The sequence below is a fragment of the Pongo abelii genome, chromosome 5 (assembly GCF_028885655.2).
Source record: "Pongo abelii isolate AG06213 chromosome 5, NHGRI_mPonAbe1-v2.0_pri, whole genome shotgun sequence".
NCBI classification, from domain to species: domain Eukaryota; kingdom Metazoa; phylum Chordata; class Mammalia; order Primates; family Hominidae; genus Pongo; species Pongo abelii.
The window spans coordinates 26,446,561-26,474,464 of NC_071990.2; the positions used below are offsets into that span (position 1 = coordinate 26,446,561).

The 27,904-nt window shown below is 43.9% G+C and overlaps 1 protein-coding gene and 1 pseudogene across 1 annotated transcript; one reads left to right on the forward strand and one right to left on the reverse strand.

The window, feature by feature from the left end:
* Positions 1 to 2,092: 2,092 nt before the first annotated feature.
* Positions 2,093 to 2,182, reverse strand: LOC112134023 (U6 spliceosomal RNA; annotated as a pseudogene).
* A 14,195-nt stretch (positions 2,183 to 16,377) lies between these two features.
* On the forward strand, positions 16,378 to 27,653 carry LOC100454054 (butyrophilin subfamily 3 member A3). Its single transcript, XM_024248096.3, is given in 14 exon segments — positions 16,378 to 17,373; positions 17,501 to 17,590; positions 17,888 to 18,235; positions 19,660 to 19,941; positions 22,230 to 22,430; positions 22,600 to 22,620; positions 22,711 to 22,737; positions 23,632 to 23,678; positions 24,077 to 24,104; positions 25,121 to 25,144; positions 25,147 to 25,231; positions 25,573 to 25,679; positions 25,682 to 26,143; positions 26,146 to 27,653. Coding segments are annotated over 13 exon segments (2,178 nt in total). The 5' UTR covers positions 16,378 to 17,373; positions 17,501 to 17,505; the 3' UTR covers positions 26,607 to 27,653.
* Positions 27,654 to 27,904: the final 251 nt, after the last annotated feature.

Consider the following 27,904-nt stretch of genomic DNA (forward strand, 5'->3'; position numbering starts at 1 on the left):
TCCCTCATTAAATAGACTTCAGGCAACAGCAAGCAGGTTAGAAACATATTTTCGGGTATAAAGGAGTCTCCTCTCTCCTAAACCATGCCTTAGAGTTAATAATGATTTTTAACATTTTCTCTGGGGTGCGGAGAGCAATATCTGTTTCTCTTCATGTCCTTCCCCACCTTCATAGTCAGCAAGATGATTAAGCTGTTCTGATCCACAAAATGGGGAACCTCAGACCTAGCTAATAGAGTCCTCCCTCTGATCAGTGGCAAGGAGTAGCCATTATCATTTTTTAATGGTAATAATATTTATTACTTTTTAAACTTATTTTTAAATTATTTTTTAATGGTAATAACATTTATATTATACTGGGTGTCTGTATATTGAGTTGCCATTCCAAGGGACTATATAAAAAAATACATCTAAATGTTTGACAAAAAAAATACAATTTTTTTGGAAAGGAATATATTTGGTGGCTGCCTCATGCAGCTTAAGTGTCCAAAATCTGATAGACTGATATATCCTAGTGGTAGTTTTCTGTTGCCACGAACTCCAATCAGCAGGAATGGGGGTTGTAACTCCTGTACAATAGTTCTACCTTATCCTCAGTTCTGTTTTCTGCGGTTTGAGTTGTTCCTGGTCAACCTTGGTCTGAAAATATTAAATGAAAAACTTCAGAAATAAACATTTCATATGTTTTAAGTTGCGAGTGACACTGGGTAGGATGATGAAATACCACCCTGTCCAGGATATGAATCATCCCTTTGTCCTGCGTATCCAAGCTGTGTATGCTACCTGCCCATTAGTCATCGACATCATCTGCCCCTGACATCCAACCATAGACGTTATCATGGCTCAGTGATCCAGGATCACCCAGGCAGATGATCCTCCTTCTGATGTGTCATGAGGTCAACAGTAGCCTAACGTTCCGTCACAGTGTCTACTTCACTCACCTCGCTTCATGTCATCACTTAGGCATTTTATCACCTCATCACAAGAAGAAGAAGGGGGAGTACAGCATAAGACGATATTTTGAGAGAGAGACCACATTCACATAACTTTTATTACAGTGTATTATTATAACTGTTCTATTTTAAGCTAGTGTTGTTAATCTCTTACTGTGCTTAATTTATAAATTAAACTTTACCATAGGTATGTCTACGGTAAACATTGTATATATAGTGTTTGACACATCCACAGTTTCAGGCATCCACTGGGGGTCTTGGAACACGTCCCCCAAGGATAAGTGGGGACTACTCTAATGCCATCAGGCTAGCAGGCTCTAAAGGTTTTAATGGCAGTCCCTGGACCACGGCTTATTTAACTGCTTCCAAGGCCCACTGCTACAAAGGGCCCCATTCAAAGTTGATGGCTTTGTTGGTCACCCTGACTTAGGGGACCAATAGAACACTCAGGTGGGGTACATGCTGTCTCCAATGCCCCAGTACCCAGAGAGGCCTTCCAGCTGTTGGACCTCCTTTTTATTAGTGGATGCCTCCAAGATTACATTTTTTTGCTTGGTTGTATCTAGAATACTTTTTTGGCTTACTGCCCATGTAGTCTTTGCATTTAGCCCAGGGACAGTCCACTGTTAGTCTCCACATCCGAAAGCCTTTTTGACTAGCCAAACTGAGCCGTTACATTATGACAGGGTAGTTTGTAGCATTTCCCTTTGTAACAATAATTAACACAATAATGTCCTGTTCTTCAGTTAGTATACAGTACTGTTTTGTTGAATAACCCATTGGGACTTGGGTGGCTTAGGTGGCAGGCAGGCATGGATATGCCCCACCATAACGGCTGGAATTCTTAGCTGTGAGCGGGCGCACCCCTCAGGCAGTGATGATGTGCTGAGCCTGAAGCAGCCAAAATGTCAATGACTATAAGACATTCAGCCACAGGAACCAAAATCACCAGCACCTCGAATGATCAGAGGCACCCCACAGCAGATAAGCACCATAGGTCACTGCTTTTGTCCCCAAGCCTCTTAATGTCACCAGTTTAATTTTTCCCTTAAGGAGACCTGGAAATATTGTCATGTGGGTTCCAATATCTAAGAACACCAGAAAAATATGAATTCCTTTTTTCCCCCTTTTTACCTTTTAAAGGAATATTATTAATTTTAAAAGCAGGGACCATGCTAATCATCTCTATATCATTCCAATTTCAGTCTATGTGCTGCCGAAGCAAGCATGTCTTTTGTTTTTTAATTTTTAAATTTTAAATTTTATGAGCACATAGTAAGTGGATATATTTAACGGGTACGTGAGACATTTTGGTACAGGACGCAATCTGTAATAATCACATCATGGAAAATGGGGTATCCATCCTTTCAAGCATTTATCCTTTGTGTTAAAAACAATCCAATTATGCTCTTAGTTATTTTAAAATGTACAATTAAGATATTATTGACTATAGTCTTCCTGTTGCGCTGTCAAACATTAGGTCTTTTTCATTCTTCTGTTGTTGTTGTTTTTTTTTTTTTCAGATGGAGTTTCGCTGTTGTTGCCCTGGCTGGAGTGCAATGACACGGTCTTGGCTCACTGCAACCTGCACCTCCCGGGTTCAAGTGATTCTCCTGTCTCAGCCTCCTGAGTAGCTGGGATTATAGGCACACACCACCATGCCCGGCTAATTTTTGTATTTTTAGAAGAGACAGGGTTTCACCATGTTGACCAGGCTGATCTTCAACTACCGACCTCAGTTGATCCACCCGCCTCAGCCTCTCAAAGTGTTGGGATTACAGGCATGAGCCACCACATCAGGCCCTTTTTCATTAACCATCCCCACCTCCTCTCCCACTTCCTCCCACTCCTACTACCCTTCCACGCCTCTGGTAACCATCCTTATATTCTCTATCTCCATGAGTTCAATTGTTTGGATTTTTAGATCCTGCAAATAACTGAGAACATGCAAAGTTTGTCTTTCTGTTCCTGGCTTATTACAAGAACTCTTGTTTTATCTTGACAGGAATACAGTGACTGACCTCCAGTGGGGAGGAAACCAGAGACCTTGGCCCCATTCCCAACTGGGTCATTCAGCCTGAGACATTTGGATTTGATAGAACCTCTTTGATAGAACCATGGCTTATTGATGAAGTGGAAGGAGTGATACCTGAAGTACCCAGCCCAGGGTGTAGACATCAACCTAGACGGGTGCAGGAGCTGGACAAACACACCACCCAGGCTGCACAAGATTTAGCTGGCTATTCTCCATATTTATTCTTTGGATAATGAGTTTCCACTCTGTAAACGCCCTTATGAATTGTGTTTGGTTCCCTCTCAGATGCCTCAGGGACCACCAGAGGATCTCTTCCTCTTCCCTCTTAGGATTTTCAGGGGTCATCTGAGTATCCGTTTCCTGAGTTCTCTAGCTCTCGAGAATGAACAACCATACAAGTGTCCCACAATCAGAGGGTGGCTTGCCACTGTCCTATTCTATATTTCTTTCTCTCTGCCTCAGTCAGTGCAGCCAGCTCACTCATATCCACAGGGTTGGGGGTGACCTATGTCCTGTTTACAAAAAGAGTCAAACTGTAAAACATTTGAAGAGATTTATTCTCAGACAAATATGAGTGACCAATGGCCCGTGACACAGCCCTCAGGAGATCCTGAAAACATGTGCCCAAGGTGATCAGGGCACAGCCTGGTTTTATACAGTTTAGGGAGGCATGAGACATCAATCAAACACATGTAAGAAATTCATTGGTTGGGTCTGGAAAGGCAGGACAACTCGAAGCTGAGAAAATGTGGTGGGGTGAGGGTGTGGCTTCCTGGTTACAGGTAGATTTAATTTTTTGTGATTGGCAACGGGTTGAAAGAGTTATTATCAATAGGAAGGAATGTCTAGGTTATGATGATAAGGGGTTGTGGAGAACAAAGCTTTATTATGCAGATGAGGCCTTCAGGTAGCAGGCTTCAGAGAGAGTAGATTGTAAATATTTCTTATCAGACTTAAGGTATGTGTTGATGTTAATGCTGGTCAGCTTTTCCTGAAATCCAAACTCAAGTGGGGTATAATTGGCCCTTTTTTCCTGTCATCACCTGAACCAGATAATCAGGTAAACTTTGGAATGCCCTGGCCAAGAGGAAAGGTCCATTCAGATGGTTAGAAGGGCTTCAAATTTTATTGTTGGCTTATAATTTCACCTCTCATTCTTCCTTTTATAAATCATCCAGCTGCTTGTCCAGCTCCTGCATCCCTCTAGGTTGATGTCTACACCCTGGGCTGGGTACTTCGGGGTATCACTCCTTCCACTTCATCAATAAGCCATGGTTCTATCACAGAGGGCCCTGCTCACTTCACCAATTTTGTGAACTAGATTCACCATGCACTGGTGAATTTTGTGAACCTGCCTGAGCCTGGTGAGACAGAAGACACTCACATGCAACGAGTTACATGAAGCAAATGTATAACTTACAGATAGAAAGCAAGAGACAACAGAAGCCTAGAATTCATTGTGTGCCAGTTTCCCAAGGCTTATGAAAGCTGCCTTGGGTGGATGGAGCTTCAATTGCACATGCCCTACTGGTGTTGCAGCTGAGGGGTCCCAAAAGCAGCTTACCCCAGGCTCGATACCTCAGGGGCCACAGGAATCACTGGGTAAATCTCATCCTACTTCCAGGGAGAGAGGAACAAGGCTCTGGTTGTCCCAGCAGTTCCTCCTTAATTCAAGATGTTACATTCTTCAGGAGAGCCAGGAGCCAGGCCCAGGCTGTTTCAGGCAGTTCCTCCCTGCCTCAGGATATGGGCATTCCCACACACTCTACAGCTGTTCTTCAGACTACAAGCAAGAAATGGAGGAGAACTGGGTCAGTCCCTGGCCACTTGGAGAACAGTTCTGCAGAAAGAAGTCACACCTGTGAAAACTGCCTGCCAAGAGGAAACAACTACATTGACACGTATGTGAGCAAGAAATCAATTGCTATTTGGTTAAGCCATTGAAACTTTCTATTTTTCTTTCTTTCTTTTTTTTTTTCTTTTTTTTGAGAAAGGGTATCACTGTAGCTCAGGTTGGAGTACAGTGGCATGTTAATGGCTTACTGCAGCCTTGACCTCCCAGATCCAAGCAATCCTTTTGAGTATCTAGAACCACAGGTGCACGCTACCATGCCCAGCTAAATTTTAAACTCTCTAAAGAGACAAGGTCTCCCTATGTGGCCCAGGCTGGTCTCAAACTTTTAGGCTCAGGTGATCCTTCCACCTCTTGACATCTCATAGTGCTGGGATTACAGACGTGAGCCGTCTTCCCTGGCCTGAAACTTTTAAATATATTTCTTACAGCAGTTGACACTACTCTAAGCAGGATACATACCTTGCATGTTCAATAAAGAATATATAGAAATAGCAACAGTTTTCAGGGAAGCATTGTGTTTGAGGACTAAACTCTGACTTCTTTTCTTATTTTGGCCAAATTCCTCCCTAAAGGACCTGGGGAGTCACCTCTACAAACCATAAAGTTTCATCAGAGGGGTTTTATTTAACCGTATATGACATGGTTTGCTTTCCAACCTGGCTCTGGCATGACCTCACATAATAAATAAGGAAAGAAATAAAAATATTTTAGCCCCAAATATATTTCCTTGTCTTGAAATGGCCCTGCAAAGTTGTCTCTTGTGGGAAAAAAATCTACATCTTTTTTTTTTTTTTTTTGAGGCGAAGTTTCACTGTTGTTGCCTGGGCTGGAGTGCAATGGCATGATCTCAGCTCACTGCAACCTCTGCCTCCCGGGTTCAAGCGATTCTCCTGTCTCAGCCTCCCGAGTAGCTGGGATTACAGGCACATGCCACCACACCCGGCTAATTTTTTTGGTATTTTTAGTAGAGACAGGGTTACATCATATTGTTCAGGCAGGTCTCGAACTCCTGACCTCAGGTAATCCACCCATCTCAGCCTCCTAAAGTGATGGGGTTACAGGCGTGAGCCAACGTGCCCAGCCTATTCTTTTCCCTTTTTTTCTTTTTTTTTTTTTTGAGATGGAGTCTTGCTCTTTTTCCCGGGCTGGATTGCAGTAGCGTGATCTTGGCTCAGTACAACCTCTGTCTCCGGGTTCAAGTGATCCTCCTGCCTCAGCTTCCTGAGTAGCTGGCGTGCACCTCCACACACAGCTAATTTTTCTATTTTTATTTATTTATTTATTCTGAGACCTAAGTTTGGTTCTTGTTGCCCAGGCTGCAGTGCAGTGGTGTGGTCTCAGCTCACTGCAAACCCTACCTCTTGAGTTCATGTGATTCTCCTGCCTTAGCCTCCTGAGTAGTTGGGGTTACAGCCATGAGCCACGATACCCAGCTAATTTTTGTGCATTTTTAGTAGAGATGGGGTTTCACCATGTTGGCCAGGCTGGTCTCGAACTCCTGACCTCAGGTTATCCACTAGCCTTGGCCTCCCAAAGCACTTGGATTACAGGAATGAGCAACCAACCGCAGCTGGCCAACTTTTGTATTTTTAGTAGAAATGGGGTTTCACCATGTTGGCCAGGCTGGTCTTGAACTCCTGACCTCAAATAGTCAGTCCGTCTCGGCCTCTCAAAGTGCTGGGATTACAGGCATGAGCCATCTCGCCCTGCCAAAACTTTTTTTTTTTTTTTTTTGGAGACAAAGTCTCACTCTGTCACCCAGGCTGGAGTGTAATGGTATGATTATGGCTCACTGCAGCCTTGAACTCCCAGGCTCTGCTTCCCAAGTAGCTGGGACTACAGGTGCGTGCCACCAAGCCTGGCTAATTTTTGTATTTTTGTAGAGACTGGGTTTTGCCGTGTTGCCTAGGCTGGTGTAGAAATCCTGGGCTCAAGTGATCCACTGTGCTTGGCTTTTTTTTTCTTTTTTCTTTTTTCTTTTTTTTTTTGAGACGGAGACTTGCTCTGGCACCCAGATTGGAGTGCAGTGACTCGATCTTGGCTCACTGCAACCTCCACTTGGCTTGGTGCGATGGCTCACGCCTGTAATCTCAGCACTTCAGGAGGCCAAGGCAGGCGGATCACCAGAGGTCAGGAGCTCAAGACCAACCTGGGCAACATGGTGAAACCCCGTCTCTACAGGAAATACAAAAATTAGCCAAGCATGGTGGCAGGCGCCTGTAATCCCAGCTACTCAGGAGGCTGAGGCAGGAGAATCATTGGAACTTGGGAGGCGGAGGTTGCAGTGAACTGAGATTGCACCCATGCACTCCATCCTGGGCGACAGAGATAGACTGCCTTTCAAAGAAAAGAATAATAATAATAATGTTTTCATGATGCTTTGTTGATATCTCCTTCATCTGAACATATCCAGAGGCTGCTGGCCATAGTCACGTGTGAATCTTGGGAATAAAGTAATAGAACCATGGGAAGCACTCGCTATGTCTATTGACTTATGTGCTCACAACTACACAGATAATAATTGGGGGCATATTTAATCCACATTTCTCAATTGACTGACAGTTGTCAGAGGCCAGTGATCTGCTACTGCTGTTCACCGTGCCTTCCAGCCGCCTCCACATTCTAAGGCAACTACAACATGTGAGAAGAAATCGATAGGTCACCAAAGTATATAATGTTCTTATATAAGAACATTATATAATATAGTGTTCTATATCATAATATAGAACATTATAATGTTCTATATTATAGAGCACATATGATTTAACAACAACAAAAAGCTTTCTAGGCCAAATGCAGTGGCTCACACCTGTAATCCCAGCACTTTGGGAGGCCTAGGCAGGAGGATCACTTGAACCCAGGACCTCGAGACCAGCCTGGGCAACATAGTGAGACCCTGTCTCTATTAAAAAAAAAAAAAAAAGCTTTCTAAACACATCTGAGAACTGTAGAAATCACTGTGGTCTAACTACCTCATTTATAAATGAAACCATTGATGTTCAGAGAGGAAGTGATTTGCCTATGGCTACCCAGGTTTTGTCCTGGGATCACGATTTAATCCTTAAAATAGTAATCTGTTTATGAGTTTTCTGATTTTAAAAGTAATTTGTTTTTATTCTGGAAAATGAGAAAAATAAGGAACTTTTTTGGAGGTTCTAGCAAGGGGGTGAGTGCAGCTGCTCATATATCCTTAAATGATCCGGCTGGGCGTGGTGGCTCATGCTTGTAATCCTAGCACTTTGGGAGCCCAAGGTGGGCGAATCACTTGATGCCAGGAGTTCAAGACCATCCTGGCCAATGTGACGAAACCTCGTCTCTACTAAAAATACAAAAATTAGCTGGGCATGGTGGCACATGTCTGTAGTCCCAGCTACTTGGGAGGCTGAGGCAGGAGAATTGCTTGAACCTGGGAGGCAGAGGTTACAGTGAGCCAAGATTACACCACTGCACTCCAGCCTGGGTGACAGAGTGAGACTCTATCTCAAAATAATAATAATAATAAACACATTGATTAATTAAAAAATAAGAATGAGCCTCCTCTATTGAGGAAGGTCATCCTCTTTGAGCACACAGTTTCAAGGGGGAGAAACTTCCTAATGCTCAGCAGCAAATTTTTTCTATTGCTTAGCCCCAGGCCCCCTCACAAGCATGGACCACTTCCCCAAATTTTTCTTTCTTTCTTTGTTTTCTTTGAGAGAGTCTCACTCTGTTGCCCAGGCTGGAGGGCAGTGGTGCGATCTCGGCTCACTGCAACCTCCACCTCCCAGGTTCAAACAATTCTCCTGCCTCAGCCTCCTGAGTAGCTGAGATTATAGGCGCACACCACCATGCCTGGCTAATTTTTGTATTTTTAGTAGAGACAGGGTTTCGCCACGTGGGTCAGTCTGGTCTTGAACTCCCGACCTTGTGATCCGCCTGCCTTGGACTCCCAAAGTGCTGGGATTACAGGCATGAGCCACCACGCCCAGCCTCTTTCTTCTTTTATTGCAGACCCCTGGGATTCAGTTTACCATGGCCCTTCTCTCAACAGCAGCCACCAGCAAACCACTTAACCCCTTGGGCTCCTGCTTCCCTTCAGCCAAGAGCAACTATCATGCTTTTCTTTTCTTTTTTCTCTTTTGAGACAAGGTCTCACCCTGTCACCTAGGCTAGAGTGTAGTGGCATGATCTCAGCTCACTGCAGCCTCTGCCTACAGGGTTAAAGCGATTCTCCCACCTCAGCCTCCCGAGTAGCTGGGACTACAGGCAAGTGCCACCATGGCCAGTTAATTTTTGTGTTTTTTGGTAGAAATGGGGTTTCAACATGTTGGCCAGGCTGGCCTCGAACTCTTGACCTCAAGTGATCCACCTGCCTCGGCCTCTCGAAGTGCTGGGATTACAGAAATGAGCCACCACGCCTGGACTGAAATGTTAAAATCTAAAAAAAATTATTTTAATGCCAATTTAAATCTAAAAAATGTAACGTAAGCAGACTCTATATCATCTGGTTCACATCCTTATAATCAACTGTTGTGGAGTGGTTCCAGTTTCCAAGGAAACTACTGTTTATCAAATCAGTGACAAATGACTTCCCTAATAACAAATTTTAACTTCTAATGCTGCATTTTTAAACTAGTTCCCATCTCTTTTAGGAGTTAGAAGACATATTTTCAGATGTATTATAAAAATTAGTTTTTGTCTAAACAAGTTTTTTACATAACTCAGCTGAAGAAACTCTGGCCTGAAAGATGAAGTCCAGCTTTCTTGGACTTTTTTTTTCTTTTTCTTTTTTTTTTGAGACGGAGTCTCGCTCACTCTGTTGCCTAGGCTGGAGTGCAGTGGTGCAACCTCAGCTCACTGCAACCTCTGTCTCCCAGGTTCAAGCGATTCTCCTGCCTCAGCCTCACGAGTAGCTGGAGCTACAGGCACCCGCCACCACACCCGGCTAATTTTTGTATTTTTAGTAGAGACCGAGTTTCACCATATTGGCCAGGCTGGTCTCGAACTCCTGACCTTGTGATCCGCCCGCCTTGGCCTCCCAAAGTGCTGGGATTGCAGGCATGGGCCACTGTGCCCGGCATCCTTGGACTTTTTATCTGCACTGAAGGCACTCAGTGGTCCAGACCACCTACTTCTGCTCTACCTTTGGACATCCTGGCAGTGTGCCGCTCCTCAGCCTGACCACAACACCTGCAGTGTCCCAAACACACCATGCAGTTTCATGCCTCTGCACCCATTTCCTCTCCCTGGTCAACGCACCCGGGTGACCCCTATTCTACTCACTCAGACAAACCAGGACAGGCTCCATGACCTTCCTGCAACTCTATTTTTCTCACCTAGAAATAGAATTAATGACATCTACTTCTTTAGCAGATGTTTAGGAATGAGATACGGTGTGGAGAGCACCTGGTGTGAACACAGTGCATATCTGTGATAGTGACCGTTAGCTGTTATCCTCATCACCACATCCTTTCCCCACATCTCAGATGGTGCCACAGTCTACCGCCTCAGAGAGAAAATAGAAAAGGGAGGTCCCAAACTTCCTGCTCCACCACCTACACCTGCCCCTCCTGATCTGTTTCCTCTGATTTCAACAAGCAGGTGTTCTTTCTCCTGTCTCAGGCTAATTCTGCACCCACATCGGGGAGCCCCCACTCCAGCTTCCCTCAGGCTTCTCTATTTGGTCAATTCATTAATTCATTCATTTGATAAGGATCCATGAGCGCTAACTATGTGCCAGTCACTATTCTAGGTGGTGGAGTCATAGAAGTGAACAAAACAGAAAGTTCTCATTCAAAAACAACATAACTTGTGGTAGAAGGCAGACAGGAAGTAAAATAAGTAGTAATATATATGGTGTGCAGGATGATGATAAGTGCTCAGGAGAGAAATAAACCTGGAATAGCAGAACTTGCATTTCTTTTTGAAGGGGTCTTGCTCTGTTGTTCAGGCTAGAATACATTGGAGTGATCATAGCTCACTGCAACCTAATTTTTTTGAAAGACAGAGATCTTGCTATGCATATTGCCCAGGTTCTTGAACTCCTGGCCTCATGCAATTCTCCTCCCTTGATCTTTCAAGGTCCTGTGATTACACGTGTAAGCCCTCGTTCCCAGTTGGAAGTTACAGTTTAAAATAGGGTGGTTATGAGCAAGGGGAGCGAGGCAGAGAATACCTGGGAGAAAAGCATTCCGAGTTGAGAGAACAGCAGTGCCAGAGCACAGAGGCAGAAGCACTGTGGTTTGTGTGAAGAACAGCAATGAGGCTGGGGTGGGCAGAGCACACAGGGTGACCAGGAGAATAGGAGGTGACAAGGCCAGAGGGGGTTGAGGGCCAGATCATGTATGGCCTTGAAAGTCATCATGCTGACCTGGGCTTTACCTCTGAGAGGGGAGCCACCGGAAGGTTAGAGCAGAAAAAGGACTGGACTAACTTATGTTTTAAGAAGTTATTTCACATGCTAGACCGAGATGGGCTGTGGGTAGGGGTGGTGGATGGAGGCCTGAAGACCCAGCTGGGAGCTACTGCAGTGATCCAGGGGAAAGATGCAGATGACTTGTACCAGGGAGGAGCCATGAAAATGTTATGATGCTGGATTTATTTTCAAGATAGAATAAAAAGGCTTTGCTGATAAACTTACAGGTAGGGTGTGAAAAAGGAGGGCATCAAGGGTGACCACAAGGTTTTGGTCCTAAGAAACGGTACAGATGGAGTTGCCACTTACTGAGATGGGGAAAATGAGGGAGAAGCAGGTTTTGGAGGCCAGGGAAGGAGCCAGCACAGAATCCAAAGGTCAGTTTTGAATATGTTGGGCTTGAGGAGCTTACTAGATATTCCTGTGGAGATGTAGAGTAGGCAGGTCAATAATAAGTGTGCAGTCCAGGCAATGGGTCAGGGCTGGAAACACAAATTATTCTCTTTGTCTTCTTTATATTCATGTTTGTTGCTACTGCGTGATTTATTGCTGCATAACAAATTACCACAAACTTAGTGGTTTAAAACAGTACACTTTTCCAGCCTGGCCAACATGATGAAACCCCAACTCTACTAAAAACGCAAAAAATAAAAGATAAAAAATTAGCCCAGCGTGCTGGAACACACCTATAATCCCAGCTACTTGGTAGGCTGAGGCACAGGAATCGCTTGAACCCAGGAAGTGGAGGTTGCAGTGAGCCAAGATTGTGCCACTGCACTCCAGCCTGGGCAACACAGCGAGACTCTGTCTCAAAAATAAATAAATAACAGTATACTTTTATCACTTGAGTTTCTGTGGATCAGAAGTCCAGGCAGAGCTTAGTGGGCTTCTCTGCTCAGAACTTCACAAAGCAAAAGTATTATTCATGCATGTAAACCTCTAAGCACAATACCAACATCACGGTAGGTTCTATGTGAGTATAAGCTATTATTAAGAATAATAATCAATCCTCTTCCCTCTCCTCCATCCCTAAGGCCTCATCATTTCTTGCCTGGAGTGTCACAGTAGCTTTCTTTCTGGTCTCCTTGTCTTCTACCATCTGATTCTTTAATGAGGACTGGCTATATTGTGTAATCATAGCGTCATCATTCCACAGAATACAATGTAAATGGCACTCTTACTTCCCGTCTTCTCTGGCACCTTTCACACTGTTGTTTCCAGTGTACACATTTTCTCATGCCATTTTTTAAAAAGATTTTCTCTTCACCTTCAAACTAAAACTCCAACTCCACAACAGGCACCAGCTGATACCAAACCTTTCATAGTGGAAAATAATGACATTCATAGTTAATATGCGCAGGTTCTCCCCAAACAACTTGAGAAGCAGGTCGTATCCCTACCCATAGCTGAAGAAACTAAGACATTGAGTGAGAAATGGACTTAAGGGTCTCATAGTTTGGAAACTACAAAGTTCAGAGATATGAAGAGTTGGGCTCAGAAACTCCTAATCTGAAGCTTAGCACATTGGCTGCTTCTTTGTGTCAAAGTGACTTGGATCCTCCAGGCAAAAGTGGGATGTTCATTCTTACTAATACGACTTCAAGCAGCACAGCTTCTGATAGACTCTGCATTTGAAAATAAACAAATGAACAAATAAACAAATAAAGATTGATGGATGAATAGGGATGGATTTATAATAAAGTAAGAAAGTAAAATATTAATTATACAGTCTACATGGTAGATATATTGAAATTTACTGAAAATTCTTTCACCTTTGCTATATGTTTTAGAAGTTTTATAATAAACTGTTGGGGAGGGGGAAGGGGGAGGGAAAAATTGTGTTTTTCTGTTGATAACAGAGACCAGAAGTACCACTGGCTTAAACAAAACAAGGGTTTGTTTTCCTTTCATGAAAAATAAACTTATTTGGAAATTCACCCTGAGTATTAATATATAATAAAATATTTTAAAAGAAAAAAATTTTTTAAATAAATTTAGATGGTGACAGTCCAGGGCTGATCTGGCACCTCAGATATGTCATTCACGCCCCAGCCTGCTTCTGACTTCATTCTCTGCTGTGTGTGGCTTCCAACCTCAAGGCTGCCTCATGGTCCCAGGGTGGGCTACTGCACCTCCAGGTCCAAAGTCCATGTTCTAGGCAAGAGGAAGAAGGGAGTAGGGAGAGTGTACCCTTGCACTCCCAGCTATTTTGGCCTCCCTTTGAAGGATTTCTGGGAGAAGTACAAGCCCACAACTTTCACCTACAAACCACCGGCTCCAACTTAGTCCCTTGGCCTGCCCTATCTACAAGGGGGAAGAGCAGGATGCAGTACCCAAGAAAATTAGGCCTTATCACTAAGAAGAAGGGCACATGCATGCTGCAGAAGCAACCAGCCATCTCAAGCAGATACCACACAGCCTAAATTCAAACTGTTGCAATATAATCAAATCCCATCAGCTCCAGTCACATATTAGCTCTAGGAGCTTTCTGGCTTGCAGCCCAGAAAAGTGTGTTTTGAGGTCCTAAGCCACAGGGAGAACAACATAGTCCCATAAACTCCTTACAGAGATGATGTACAGGAAATGAGCCTTACAGAGACCACAGCCTGTGGAGTGTCTAGCTTCAGAGAATATGTACTCCACTGGCAGCGTGAGAAACAAATACCCAAGAAAATACAATATAGCACAAACTGGGAGCTGAGGGTGAATGAAGATGCTCAGAAAGATCTGCACTAAGAATTTCCTGGGAGAGATAAAACAATGTCAAGCAGCACTGCCTCTGGAAACCAGAAAAATTATATTATTTGATAACATATCCTAAGCCTAAATGCCAGAAGTTCTTAAAGAGGTGCAGTTTGTCTCATTTTCTTTCCATTCATACCTTTATTTGGCTCTGTAAAAAAGATCCTCCTTTTCTACATACCTATCTACATGCAAGCAAACTGCCACAGAAGCATCTTAATTAGTGCACATCTTCCTCTCTTTGCACATTAAATTTTTTTATTTTCCTACTCCATTCTGCTAATATTTCTATTATGATATAAAAGACACGAGACAGGTGAATATAAAGAAATACTTATATACATCCACGCACAAGAATGATTCAAATAGATAAACACAGAAACACAAACACTAAGGGAGGTAGGGCTGGAGTTTTTGCTCAACGTGTACAATTCAATGTACTTTCAGTTTTCATTTCAATCTTCCTCAATGGTTTCTGCCCAGCAACTGATGAGAAACATCACCTCTGAGCCAATCAAAAAACTAATTCTTCCAAAGAGCGACTCTTACTGTTTCTCATGGTGAGAAGACAATATTTGCCTTCTCTTTTTCCTTTCTTCCAGATGAGAGGCTAAGCCATAATAGAAAGAATGGAGAATTATTGATTGACCATCTTTATTCTGTGGGCTCTGATTCTCCGATGGGAATACCAAGGGGTAAGTGCAGGAAATTGATTACAGCCTGGGCTACAATGCCTGGGAGGAGTGGGGCTGAATCGCTGACAGTGGTGAGTGGGCATGCAGGGAGAGTACTCGCCCAGAGAAACGGGTGCGGTGCCTGTGTGTGTGTGTGTGTGTGTGTGTGTGTGTGTACATGCGCACACCCGCACATGCACATATGGGCACGTGGAAAGACGGGAGAAGTACTGCAAAGTATAAGAAACTGCAGAGGTTGGGATTTAGTGGAAGGAAAGGGAGACAACATGAATGAAGAAATATTCCAACTGAATGTTCTTAACGTATTGTGGTCAGAAAAGGGCAAACAAACAAACAAAAAACCCTTAAAATCTGTTCTGGCCAACTCAAGGCATCTATTCTAAGAGATTCTGAAGAAGGAAAAAAAAAGAGATGTGCCTCATAGATTTACATGTGAATGTGTTTATTACAGAAGTATTTATAATATAGTAAAATCTGAACCAACATACATATTCAACAGGTGGGGAATAGACAAACAACGCATGGTTCAGTCATAAAACATGTTCCATGTAACCATTAGGAATCATAATTTTAATTAAGTGAAATTCTTTATAATTTTAATAACACTGGATCCTTCTATTAAATCATTTTTGGTATCTTTTAGGGATAGTACTTGGTTTTCTTTCCATTCATCATTTCCCCAAAACCCAAAGCATGCTTTCCCATGGCTACAAGCTACTACATTGTACGAATATATAATTATTGGGAGTCTCTGTGAGCCTACTCTGACTCAGAAAGCCATTCCTAAAGAAGAAAAAGAACAAACAAACAATAAAAAACCAGAATTATTTTTAAAACTCTTTCTTTATTTTGGATCTTTCAGTTTCTACATTTTGTTACTGTAGATTTTCCTAGATTGAACAGCCTTAACCATAAATATTTGCATCGATCTCTAAATTTTTTTCTTCAACACTAACTTTTATAGTTGGAATTTTGGGGGCAAATAATACAACATTTTAAAGGCACTTGCCATGTGTACATGGCCAAATGCTTCCAGAAACATTTCCACTTCCATTAGCAAAGTATATGATTATAACTACAGAATATTTAAGGTTTGATTCCTTTATATTTTTTTGTTTGGCAAAATTGTCTATAGTAGAAAGAATGAATAATAAATAACCTAAAAAATAAAAGTTCTCCCTCTGAGGACAGCAGAGAAATTTTTAGCTTAGGGACTAATAATAATACCTCCTTTTCTTTAGGAGCATAAAGAGCAGTTTCAAGGAGCAGAAGATGTGGTGAAATATAATGTTTATAATGTTTAGTCTGATGGTGGGTGCAAGATCCAGGCAGGGGTGGAGCATGACCAGCTGCACAGACCTCTGTTCCCTTGTTTCCTCTACATCTCTCCCCACCTCCATCTGCAGACCTTGTTCTCAGAGGCCATTCCCAGACCCACAGCAGCTGGTATTATGACTGCAGGCCTCATGCTCCTTTGTTTTGGGAGAAACTGTTGAGGAGTTAGTATTTACTGAGCAGCTAATGTGTTCCAGTCACTATTATTCCTCATAATAATTATTAGTTATTAACTAATACATGAAAATTTTAAATTTAAAGCATTCCAATAATTTTAAAAGTAAAGGAAGCAGAAGGCCAAAGTGTCCTTTCACTCACTTAACCTCCAATCTTCAGTTTAGCATCCATCATTTTAGACTTTTTCAGGCATTTACATATATAGTTATGCAGAAATGTATAGCTTTGCTTTTGTTTTTCAATTGAATCATTAGTATAGTTCTGCAAGGTGCTTTTTGATCACTTAGTATATCTCCATTATCCAGGCTAGTGACATTAAATCACTCTTTTTAACTGCTGCATTGAATTTCCTCATAGGGATGAGCCATCATTCCTCTCATCAGTCTCTTGTGGGTGGCTGGTTCAGTTGGTTACCACTTTTATACTTTAAAAATAGTGTGGCAGTGTCATTCTCACAGAGGCTTCTCTCCGCACCCATGCAAGTACTTTCTTGAAGTGAGCATCAGGAAGTGGAATTGCTGGGCCAATTGTGCACATTCTAAGTCTCATACTTGATATTTTTGAGTAACTAAAGTTTAAATGGTTTTGTCCCATGACCGAGATCATCAAGCTTGTGACTTGTAGAGCCTTTACCTATTGTCTACCCTCTTTGTGTCCCTAACTCTACCATAGTGGATCCAGCCCATTGTGGGTGCTCAGTAAATATTTGTTGAATAACTTTATGAAGGGAAGAAAGAAAAGATGAGCAAGGCCTGGTCTTATTCAAAGCTTTTCTAATCAATATATTTGTGATTAAACGTGGTGGGTTCAGCCCCTGACTGACTTCAGAGCCTTCGCCAGGCAGTCTGCCTGGATCCCACCAGGAGCCACCAGGCCGTAAGTTGACCGTGGTAATGGCCAAGAGTTTGACGTTTGAGGAGTCCACAGTGTTGGACACCCACAGAGCTGAACAAGGGTGGAACCAGGGAATCCAGTGAAGAGGGTCCTTCATGAATCAGAGGGGGATAATGGAAGCTTGGACCTGGCAAGGGAAGTGTGGGGAAGTGATAGGATTCTAAATACTTTAATATTTGAATGCAGTAGAGTCCGAGATTTCCTGATCAGATAACAGATACTATTTTTACAGATGGTTTTTCGTACTGGAACTCAAAGGTAAAGACACTCAAGGACAGACATTTTTGGCAGAGGTAAGATCTTCTTTGGTCACCATACTTGAGTTAGCCCTGGGGAAGTGGACATTTCCATGCAGAATCCTAAAGCTTCTTCCATCCCATAGTGTCTGTCCCACACCTTCTGGTATCTCTTGATATGCAGGAGAGATGAAAATGGCAAGTTCCCTGGCCTTCCTTCTGCTCAACTTTCATGTCTCCGTCTTCTTGGTCCAGCTGCTCACTCCTTGCTCAGGTAGGGAATGATTCCACGATTCCACATTTATGTTTCTGAAGCAGACAATTATCTCAATTACCTAATTAAGCAGACAATTACCTAAATGCCCTCTTAGAACCTTTAACTCATTCCCATACCTGGAAGTCCATCCCAACCTGAAGGATCACCTGTCACAAAGAGACAAATGGTCCTTCTGTTAGGATTGTGTTCCTCTCTAGGTTCTCTGTATCTCGCCTTCCCTGTCTGAGAAGCACCCTTCCTCTCGTGACCCCAACTCCAAAACCCTCTGATGGAGCTTCCCCCTTGTGCTGACAGCTCAGTTTTCTGTGCTTGGACCCTCTGGGCCCATCCTGACCATGGTGGCTGAAGACGCTGATCTGCCCTGTCACCTGTTCCCGACCATGAGTGCAGAGACCATGGAGCTGAGGTGGGTGAGTTCCAGCCTAAGGCAGGTGGTGAACGTGTATGCAGATGGAAAGGAAGTGGAAGACAGGCAGAGTGCACCATATCGAGGGAGAACTTCAATTCTACGGGATGGCATCACTGCAGGGAAGGCTGCTCTCCGAATACACAACGTCACAGCCTCTGACGGTGGAAAGTACTTGTGTTATTTCCAAGATGGTGACTTCTATGAAAAAGCCCTGGTGGAGCTGAAGGTTGCAGGTGAGCCTCCAGGTTTTGTTCTGAGAACATTTCTCTGTAGGATCTAGAGCAGATGCAGAGTCCCTCTTGCAAAAGCACTGCAGACACTCCTGGCTGCTCACTAGCAATTGCCTGTACTGCCTCCCAATTTAGCTTCTCTGAGGCCCTTGAGAAAGACACAGGTTTTCGTTTAGGAAGAATTCCTGCTGTAGCCTACATGCTCAAGTAAAGAACTCCTTTCCTCTGGCCACCAGAGATATAAGGGAAGTGAAGGACAAGGGATAGGAAGCATAAGAAACCATCTCTTCAGCGACTGGTACACAGTCATTTTGGTTTGGTTGTGTAACAGACGGCTTCTGTTGTGTCTCCAAGTGCACACTACCATGGGCCCTGGGAGGTGGAATAGTGACTGTATCTGCAGCCAGTGTTTTCCAACTAGCCATCCCCAGGAATACTCCGGTAGTAGAACTAGCTGTATTTCTTACTTGTTGCAGTGAGGAAGAACACACATCATGGGGAGCTGTGGCGGGGTCTCAGTAAGGAGGTGTTAGATACCCACCTCCTAGATAAGCCCAAGATATACAATTTGGGCTTGTATTAGGGGATTAGGGCAGGGGGAGTTTATAGACTTAGCCCTCTGCTCTGGATGAGATTCCATCAGGAAGGTGTGGGCAGGTTAAATCTGTGAGTGGGAGCCTTAATCAATCTTATGTAGGAAGAAGGAGACCAGGGTGAGACTAAAGCTGTAATTGATGAAGGGGCAGCAATGCCTCATTGCTGATGGGGGATGTTTGGTCACTGCTGTGGTTTGGACAATGTTCATGTTTTTCTCTATGCTCACACGTGATGTGGGGTGGTATTGTTTTTCCCATGATCCATCATAGTCACAAAGTGCCATTGTCTGTGTTCTGTGAAATTGCTTATGTTCAACAGGATGACACGGAGACCCGGTGTCAGTTTCCATATGTTGGGACAGCTTTTCTCTTTCTCAGTGCAATCCCTTGCCCTGTGCCTTCTGGTTGGGTTTGGTTTAAGGGGATCTATAGCAGACAATCGTAGGAGGAAGAGAAGAGGAAGTCTTGGTGCTTATTCCCTGGCTTCCTTACTGCAAGTTAACCTCAGGCTGGCTGCATTGCCTTGCTGAAGGTAACAGCACCTCTAAAGGAAGTCCTCAATGCATGAATCTCTTCTTTTATGTATTCAAAACAGCTTCCTCTCCTCCTCCCTCTGGTAATTGGGGTGGGTTGGAATAGCCCCACTGTTTCTGACCCTGGGATACTGCACTAGCAAATTTAGTTTTCCCCTCCTCATGACCACACTTTTGTAAACAGCTCCTGAATGAAATCTCTCTTGAATTATCAAATCTGAGTCTGACATTGATTCCCATTGAGACCCTCCCTAATACAGGAGCTATCCAGAATTTAGGCCAAATTATCCTTCCACAGCACTGGGTTCTAATCTTCACGTTGAAGTGAAGGGTTATGAGGATGGAGGGATCCATCTGGAGTGCAGGTCCACCGGCTGGTACCCCCAACCGCAAATACAGTGGAGCGACGCCAAGGGAGAGAACATCCCAGCTGTGGAAGCACCTGTGGTTGCAGATGGAGTGGGCCTATATGCAGTAGCAGCATCTGTGATCATGAGAGGCAGCTCCGGGGAGGGTGTATCCTGCATCATCAGAAATTCCCTCCTCAGCCTGGAAAAGACAGCCAGCATTTCCATCGCAGGTCAGTACCTGCTTGGCCTCAGGTTTTCGGAGCTGAGCTGTGGCAGTTGAATGAAGGGGGATGTGTTAATATCTGTGGTCGACCTGGGTCTCTGCACTGAATATAAGGCCCAAAGCACAGACCTGGAGGCTCCTCTTTGTGCCAGGGGAGCTTCTTTCCTCCATAAAGGTGTTCATAACACAAATATTTTCTGAACATTTCCTATCTGCCAGAAAGTATGACACGCAATGGGAATTGGGGGAAAAACATTAAGATAAGCTCCTTATATAACATCAAATGACAAAATGGTAATATATATATATATATATATTTACAAACTCATATCATAGAGAAAGAGCTGATCTCCTTGAATCAGAAGGAGATTCTAAAAAACTAGTAAAAAGTTTTGGCCAGGCATGGTGGCTCACGCCTGTAATCCCAGCACTTTGGGATGACGAGGGAGGCAGATCATTGAGGCCAGGAGTTTGAAACCTGCCTGGCCATGGTGAAACTCCATCTCTTCTAAAAATTCAAAAAATTAGCCAGGTGTGGTGGTGTGCACCTCTAATCCCAGCTACTCAGGAGGCTGAGGCACAAGAATCACTTGAACTCAGGAGGCAGATGTTGCAGTGAGTGAGAGGAGACCACTGCACTCCAGCCTGGATTATAGAGCGAGACTCTGTCTCAAAAAATAAATAAAATAAAATAAAGTAAAACCTAGTAAAAAAAATGTTAACAAAGCCCATGAATTATCAATTCACAGAAAAGGAAATAACTCACAAAAGGGTGCTCATTCTCACTCACTGGGTAAACATATGAAATAATTTTTCCCTTATGATTTTGCAAAAATCAAAACTGCTTTGGCTTATAATACATGATTCTCATAGGAATGTATGAAGGCAGTGACTCTCAGTCATTTGCTCATGTAACTTGCTGTATTTTTGGTGTGCATTAGGTCAACCTCTATTGGCGGCTCTATAGCAATATCTATCCAAACTACACATTTATCGATCCAAACTTCCACTTCTAGGAATTTATCTGATAGGTTTGCATTTGTATGAAATGATCCATGTAAAAGGTTTCTGTTTTTCATTGTGTTTTTTTAGACAGTCTCACTCTGTTGCCCAGGCTTGAGTGCAGTGGTGCAATCTCAGGTCACTGCAGCCTCTGCCTCCCAGGTTCAAGTGATCCTCCTGCCTCAACCTGCCAAGTAGCTGAGATTACAAGCATGTGCCACCACACCCAGCTAATTTTTGTATTTTTAGTAGAGATGAGGTTTTACCATGTTGGCCAGGCTGGTCTCGAACTCCTGACCTCAAGTGATCCACCCGCCTCAGCCTCCTAAAGTGCTGGGATTACAGGCATGAGCCACTGCAACTGGCCTGTAAAAGGTTTCTTATAGCACTGATTACTATTGTACAAGGTTAGAAACTGTGCAGATGTTCACTGCCAGGGAACTTCCATACAAGGGAATACTGCCCAGTTTGTAAAAGGAAAAAGAAGCAATTCTCTCTATACTAATATGGAAAGATCTCCAAGATACACTTTACACAGAAAAAGCAAGATGCAGAGGGACGTCTATAGAATGCTATTTTTAGTTTAAACAAGAGGAAAAATAAGAATGTATTTTAATTTACTTTTTTTTAGTTCTCGATTGGGTTATTTAGTTTACATTTTTAAACTTCAACAAGCAATTTTGTAACACTCAGTGTACATCAGGCACTTTGTAAGTATTAATTCAATTCTTCTAACCTCAGGAAATAGGTATTATCATTACCCTCATTTTACATTAGTAGATTAGGCCACTACAAACAGAGAGGTTATGTAAGTAGTCCAACATCACACTGCTAGTCACATGGGGGAGCCAGCACTGAAATCCATGCCCTCTGACTCCACAGGTTATGTTCCTAAGCATCATATTAAGTGGACTAAGGAGAAGTTAATACATGGAGGGAGGGAGGACTGGGTGGATGAGAGAGTTGCGTGACTTTATGTGTATGTAGTTTTGAACGATGTAAATGTGTTACCTATTGAAAAAATATTTAGAAAAAAATATATATGACTTTGCTCAAGTTACTTTCCATGTGAGAGGCAGACATCTCAAGACAAGTAATAGTAGTAGCTTGTAGTGAGGGTTTACCCAAGTCTTATCTATAGTCCTCTGAGACTTTAGGGAGAGAATCCTTATTTAACCTCATGAGATAGATTCCCCACCCCCGACCTGGGCTGAGCAGCTAAAGCTTGGGGCACTGCAGGCTGGGGAGGCTGAGTACACCAGTGCCCATGACCCACAGCTCTCCCCTTCGCAGACCCCTTCTTCAGGAGCGCCCAGCCCTGGATCGCAGCCCTGGCAGGGACCCTGCCTATCTTGCTGCTGCTTCTCGCCAGAGCCAGTTACTTCTTGTGGAGACAACAGAAGGAAATAACTGCTCTGTCCAGTGAGATAGAAAGCGAGCAAGAGATGAAAGAAATGGGATATGCTGCAACAAAGCAGGAAATAAGCCTAAGAGGTATCCAACGCGAGCAGAGAATCTAAGTTCCTGGCTTGCATGCCCCAGCCTGAAAACCTCACCTCTCTCCCCCACCCTGGCACTGCATCATGTTTAAGGTTTATTTCCCGAAACACCCACCTCACCCATAACAGTTCATCTTTTTTTTTTTTTTTTGGTTATTTTCCAGAGAGCCTCCAGGAGGAACTCAGTAAGTTACCATTCCCCCAGAGACCCAGACATGTCTTCCTATCCTCACTTTGAGCACCTTGATGACTCTTCCCTGTTCATTCCATTGCAGAGAAGAAAAAAATCCAGTACTTGACTCGTGAGTGGCTTTGACATTTTCTCTGAATTCAAATCTATTACTCTCTCTCTGCTTCGTTATTTTCCAGCCCATAAGTCATAGCCCAGAGTTGAAAAGTGGTCTTGGATCCCTTTACTCAGAAAAAGAAAATAAGTGTGGCTCTTTGGAGAAACCACCCACTGCTTTTTCTCTCGAGGAAAAAAAAAAAAAAAAGAGGTCTTCAATCTCTTTGTACTAGGGGCTACAGACCCTTAAGCTCTAAAAAGCACTGAGGAATATCCAGGGGTACACTTCAAAAGGAAGAGGGGAGAGAAGGATAAGGTGCATTTTCTATGGCAGGAAACTTACTTGTTGTTTCCCATAATCTAGAGGCTGTTGAAAGGAAAACAAGAATGAAAGATTTAAGAAATAAGAAAATCAGAAAAGTGAGAGGGAGGGAGAAAAGTGTGTCTAATAAAGAGGAGTAGCTACAGTGGCTCAGTTGGTACAGATTGATCATAACTGCTTTCAAAAACTAGTCCCTGAAATTGCTCATTAAATTTCCCAAATTCTTTTTAGAGCAAGGTACGAAATGGTACAGATTGACAAGGATGAATCTTGTACTCCTAGGCGTACACATATAGACATGGTGACACCTATGCCCAGGTACAGATTCAAAACAGATGAGCTGGACCCCATTGGGAAGGAACTCTCACAGTGCCTGCCCTGCCACTAGCATTCAACCGATGTTCCCAGACTTGATATTAAGAAGAAGAGGTGAAGAAAGAATTGTACCTGCAGATGGAGACCGTGGGGAAGGCTGGGATGGTAAAAAAAAAAAAAAAAAAAAGACTAGATGGATGCAAAAAGAAGGGGAAGGGGCCAACACAGAAAAGGCAGAGTTCTGGTGACACCTCTACCTTTCTTTCATTGTAGGTGGAGAGGAGTCTTCATCCGATACCGATAAGTCAGCCTGATGCTCTGTAAGTTTGCTGGGTCATGTGCCCTGAATATTTCAACCTTTTCTCTGCTGTGACCCATGGATGTTCTCAGCTGGATTAATTAGAGCTAATCTAAAGACTCAATTTCTGTGTGATGGGGGTTCACCTCTGCTTTTCTGGAGCCTCTGAGAAACTCCTGATCCTGCACACTCCCTTGCAAAGCCTGGCCATGCATTCTGCACCCCCCCATGACACAGGGAGCCAAGCCTGACATTTTTGAGAAGGTGCCACCTCTGATCCATCAGAGCTGCAGAGGAGGGAAGCTGGACCCTGGAAGAGACTCTGAAGAAAAGTAGAGAAAACATGTAGTGAGAGGAGAATGGAGTGGGAAAAGTACAAAAATACTGACCTTTTCCTTATCTGTGTCTCCTTCCTTTCAGAATGGAAAAATGGCCCTCTTCAAGCCTGGTGAGTAAATCACTGCATGTTCCCTGGACCAGCAACCTGAGGGACTATATTCCTTTTTCCTTTTTTCTTCTCCAGCTCTTGTGATTTGGAGCAGAAAAGTTCCCTTGACTTCCTTCCTGGGTAGGAAGACGCATAAAGGGTAGGAAGACGCATAAAGGGTAGAGGTGAGGGGAAGGAGACACACACTGAGTAATACTGCAGGGAGAGTGAGGATGGAAATGCCAAGGAGAGGAGGCGATGCCTGCCCAAAGAACTTTGTCCTTCCCAGGCTTCTCATGCCACCTACTGCCTGTATCTCCTCAAAGGATTTAATGCTTCCAAGCTTTGGCCTCCACATTTTTAGGTGATGATTGCAATCTGTTTTTCATGGGGGTTGAGGTGAAGACTGAAGGAATAATGAACATGCTTGGCAGAAACCTAGCAAGAAATAGATGGTGAGTTCAAACTGGGTAGTTGAACAAGGTTTCCAGAAAGGAGGGTTAAGGGAAAGCAACAAGGAAAAGTGCAGTGCCCCCATGGTTCCCAACAGTGGGGAGCCATCTCCACCCCTATCCTGGGAGGGCTAGAAAGGGGAAGCAGTTACTGAACCCAGAGAAAGAGGTAGCTCAAAGAGGGGGCTTCCTGAGAAGAGTCGTCAGGCCTTGTTAGAGCAGCACCAGCTGCTGCTGGCAAGGAGGAAGCAGGAAAATAAACGGTGTGTCTCTCTTTTCTTTCTCCTTCTAATCTTCTGTCAGGGCCTCCCATTGGCCAAACCCAACAGCAAACCAGAGGACAAGGGAGCCCAGTGGCACTGTCCATAGAGGACAGATTCCTGGGGCCCAGAAGAGGGTGGAGAAAGCTGAAGGGTGGAGAGTGAATCTGGTGCATATAAGGCACCATGTAGAGCCCAGCACAGAGATGGCCTTGCAGCTATCAGGAAGATGAGGAGCTTCCTTCATGGCCTGCTGTGGGCTGAGTAAATAACATGATTGCCTTCTACAGCGCTAGAGATTCATATGTTTATCCCCATTTTTCAGGTGAGAACATGCTTCAGATGAGGCTCCACCTTGTTAAATAAATTGCATGTATGGAAAAATAGACTGCAGAAAAGGGGAACTCATTTAGCTCACGAGTGGTCGAGTGAAGATTGAAAATTAACCTCTGAGGGCCGGGCGCAGCTGCTCATGCCTGTAATCCCAGCACTTTGGTAGGCCGAGGAGGGCAGATCACGAGGTCAAGAGATCGAGACCATCCTGGCTAACATGGTGAAACCCTGTCTCTACTAAAAATACAAAAAAATAAAATAAAAAACAAAAAATTAGCAGGGCATGGTGGCGGGCGCCTGTAGTCCCAGCTACTCGGGAGGCTGAAGCAGGAGAATGGCGTGAACCCGGGAGGGGGAGCTTGCAGTGAGCCGAGATCACGCCACTGCACTCCAGCCTGGGAGACAGAGCAAGACTCCGTCTCAAGAAAAAAAAATAAAAGAAAAAGAAAATTAACCTCTGAGTATAAAGCATCAGTGGGCAGAATCAATGTGGGGAGGGAAACAACAAAAATGTAGAAAGAGGATCCTTGTTGCTTCTTGGGGCCCCATCAGGGATTAGGTTAGGCAGATACTGACCTTACTTTCATTTCACCTCTGGTCACAAGACCCCTGGGGCTTTCACCAGTGACATTGATGAGAGAATCACATTCAGGGCAGGCTAGGGACGCCGGGTTCCGGAAGGACCTCCTCAGCATGGCCCAAGCCTTGCATGCTGAGGCTCTGAAATCCAGGAAAAATGGCTGACCCCATGGACACCTCCTCAAACTCTCTGCAGCAGATATGATTCTGGATCCAGACATGGCAAATGCCATCCTCCTTGTTTCTGAGGACCAGAGGAGTGTGCAGCGTGCTGAGGAGCCCTATGATCTACCAGACAACCCTGAGAGATTTGAATGGCATTACTGTTTGCTTGGCTGTGAAAGCTTCATGTCAGGGAGACACTACTGGGAGGTGGAAGTCGGGGACAGAAAAGAGTGGCATATTGGGGTGTGTACTAAGAACGTGGAGAGGAAAAAATTTGGGTCAAAATGACACCGGAGAATGGATACTGGACTATGGGGCTGACTGATGTGAATAAGTATCAGGCTCTCACTGAGTCCAGAACCAACCTGAAACTTCCTGAGCCCTCTAGGAAAGTGGGGATCTTCCTGGACTGTGAGACTGGAGACATCTCGTTCTACAATGCCACGGATGGATCTCATATCTATACATTTCTGCATGCCTCTTTCTCTGAGTCTCTGTATCCTGTATTCAGAATTTTGAACTTGGAGCCCATTGCCCTGACCATTTGCCCAATACCAAAAGTAGAGAGTTCCCCAGATCCCGACCTAGTGCCTGATCATTCCCTGGAGACACCAGTGACCCCGGCCTTAGCTAATGAAAGTGGGGAGCCTCAGGCTGAAGTAACATCTCTGCTTCTCCCTGCCCAGCCTGGAGCTAAGGGTCTCACCCTCCACAACAACCAATCAGAACCATAAAGCTACAGGCACACACTGAAGCACTTTACTGATATTCATTGGATTATTCCATAGGACAGTTGTTTGAGTTTGGTGCCACCTTATTGTGCCCTTTATACAGATAAGGAAACTGGGATGTAGAAAAGTGTATTGACTTTACAAAGCAAACATCAATAGTGAACAACAGAGTTGGGATCTGAACAACAATAACTAACATTAATGGAGAATTTAAAATGTTCTGAGTGCTGTGTTATGAGCTTTGGTGGGTGTCACTCCTTTAATCCTCACAACACCCTGTCAGGTAGTCTCATTTGGCAAGTATGGAAGCTGAGGCAGGGCAACATGAAGTAACTTACATAACTCATACAGTAATTTGTGCAGTTGGAAGATGTTCAGCTTCAGTCCCTGGCCAATTGCCCATTCTTTTCCAGCCTGATTTTTCCCGCATGGGAAGAACCCACATGTAGCCCTGAGGTTCCCTTCCCAGGACAGCTCCAGGATCGAGATCATTGTGGGCGGTTGTAGAGTTAAGACCCCTATTGACTCCTTCTAAGGCTCTGATTATCAGAGCCTTAGACCCAGCACTCCTTGGATTGGCTCTGCAGAGTGTCTTGGTTGAGAGAATAACGTCGCAGTTCCCACAGGGCATGTGACTTTGAAAGAGACTAGAGGCCACACTCAGTTAATAATGGGGCACAGATGTGTGCCCACCCAACAAATGTGATAAGTGATCATGCAGCCAGAGCAAGGCTTCCTACAGTCAAGAGTTCCAGGCAGAGCAAATACCCTAAAGATTCTCTGTGATATAGGTAATTTGGATGAAGGAAGCTAGAAGAATTACAGGGATGTTTTTAATCCCGCTATGGACTCAGTCTCCTGGAAAAGGATCTGTCCACTCCTGGTCATTGGTGGATGTTAAACCCATATTCCTTTCAACTGATGCCTGCTAGGGAAAACTGCTCCTCATTATTATCACTATTATTACTCACCACTGTATCCCCTCTACTGGGCAAGTGCTTGTCAAGTTCTAGTTGTTCAATAAATGTGTTAATAATGCTTACTCTTCAACTTGGCTTTTTCTAGACTGTGGTGTCTACTCAGCACAGTAGAGTAGTCTGCACACCCACTGTACTCCCCACAGTTTCAGTTTACCTCACTGCAGCATTTTCACAAAACCCTTATTGGATGCCTCTTCTATTGCTGCCATCTGAATTACCAGAAATTCACAGATTTAAAGCAACACAAATTTATTATCTCACTGTTCTGTAGGTGAGAAGTCCCACAGGGATCTCATCAGGCTATAATCAAGGTGTCTGCAG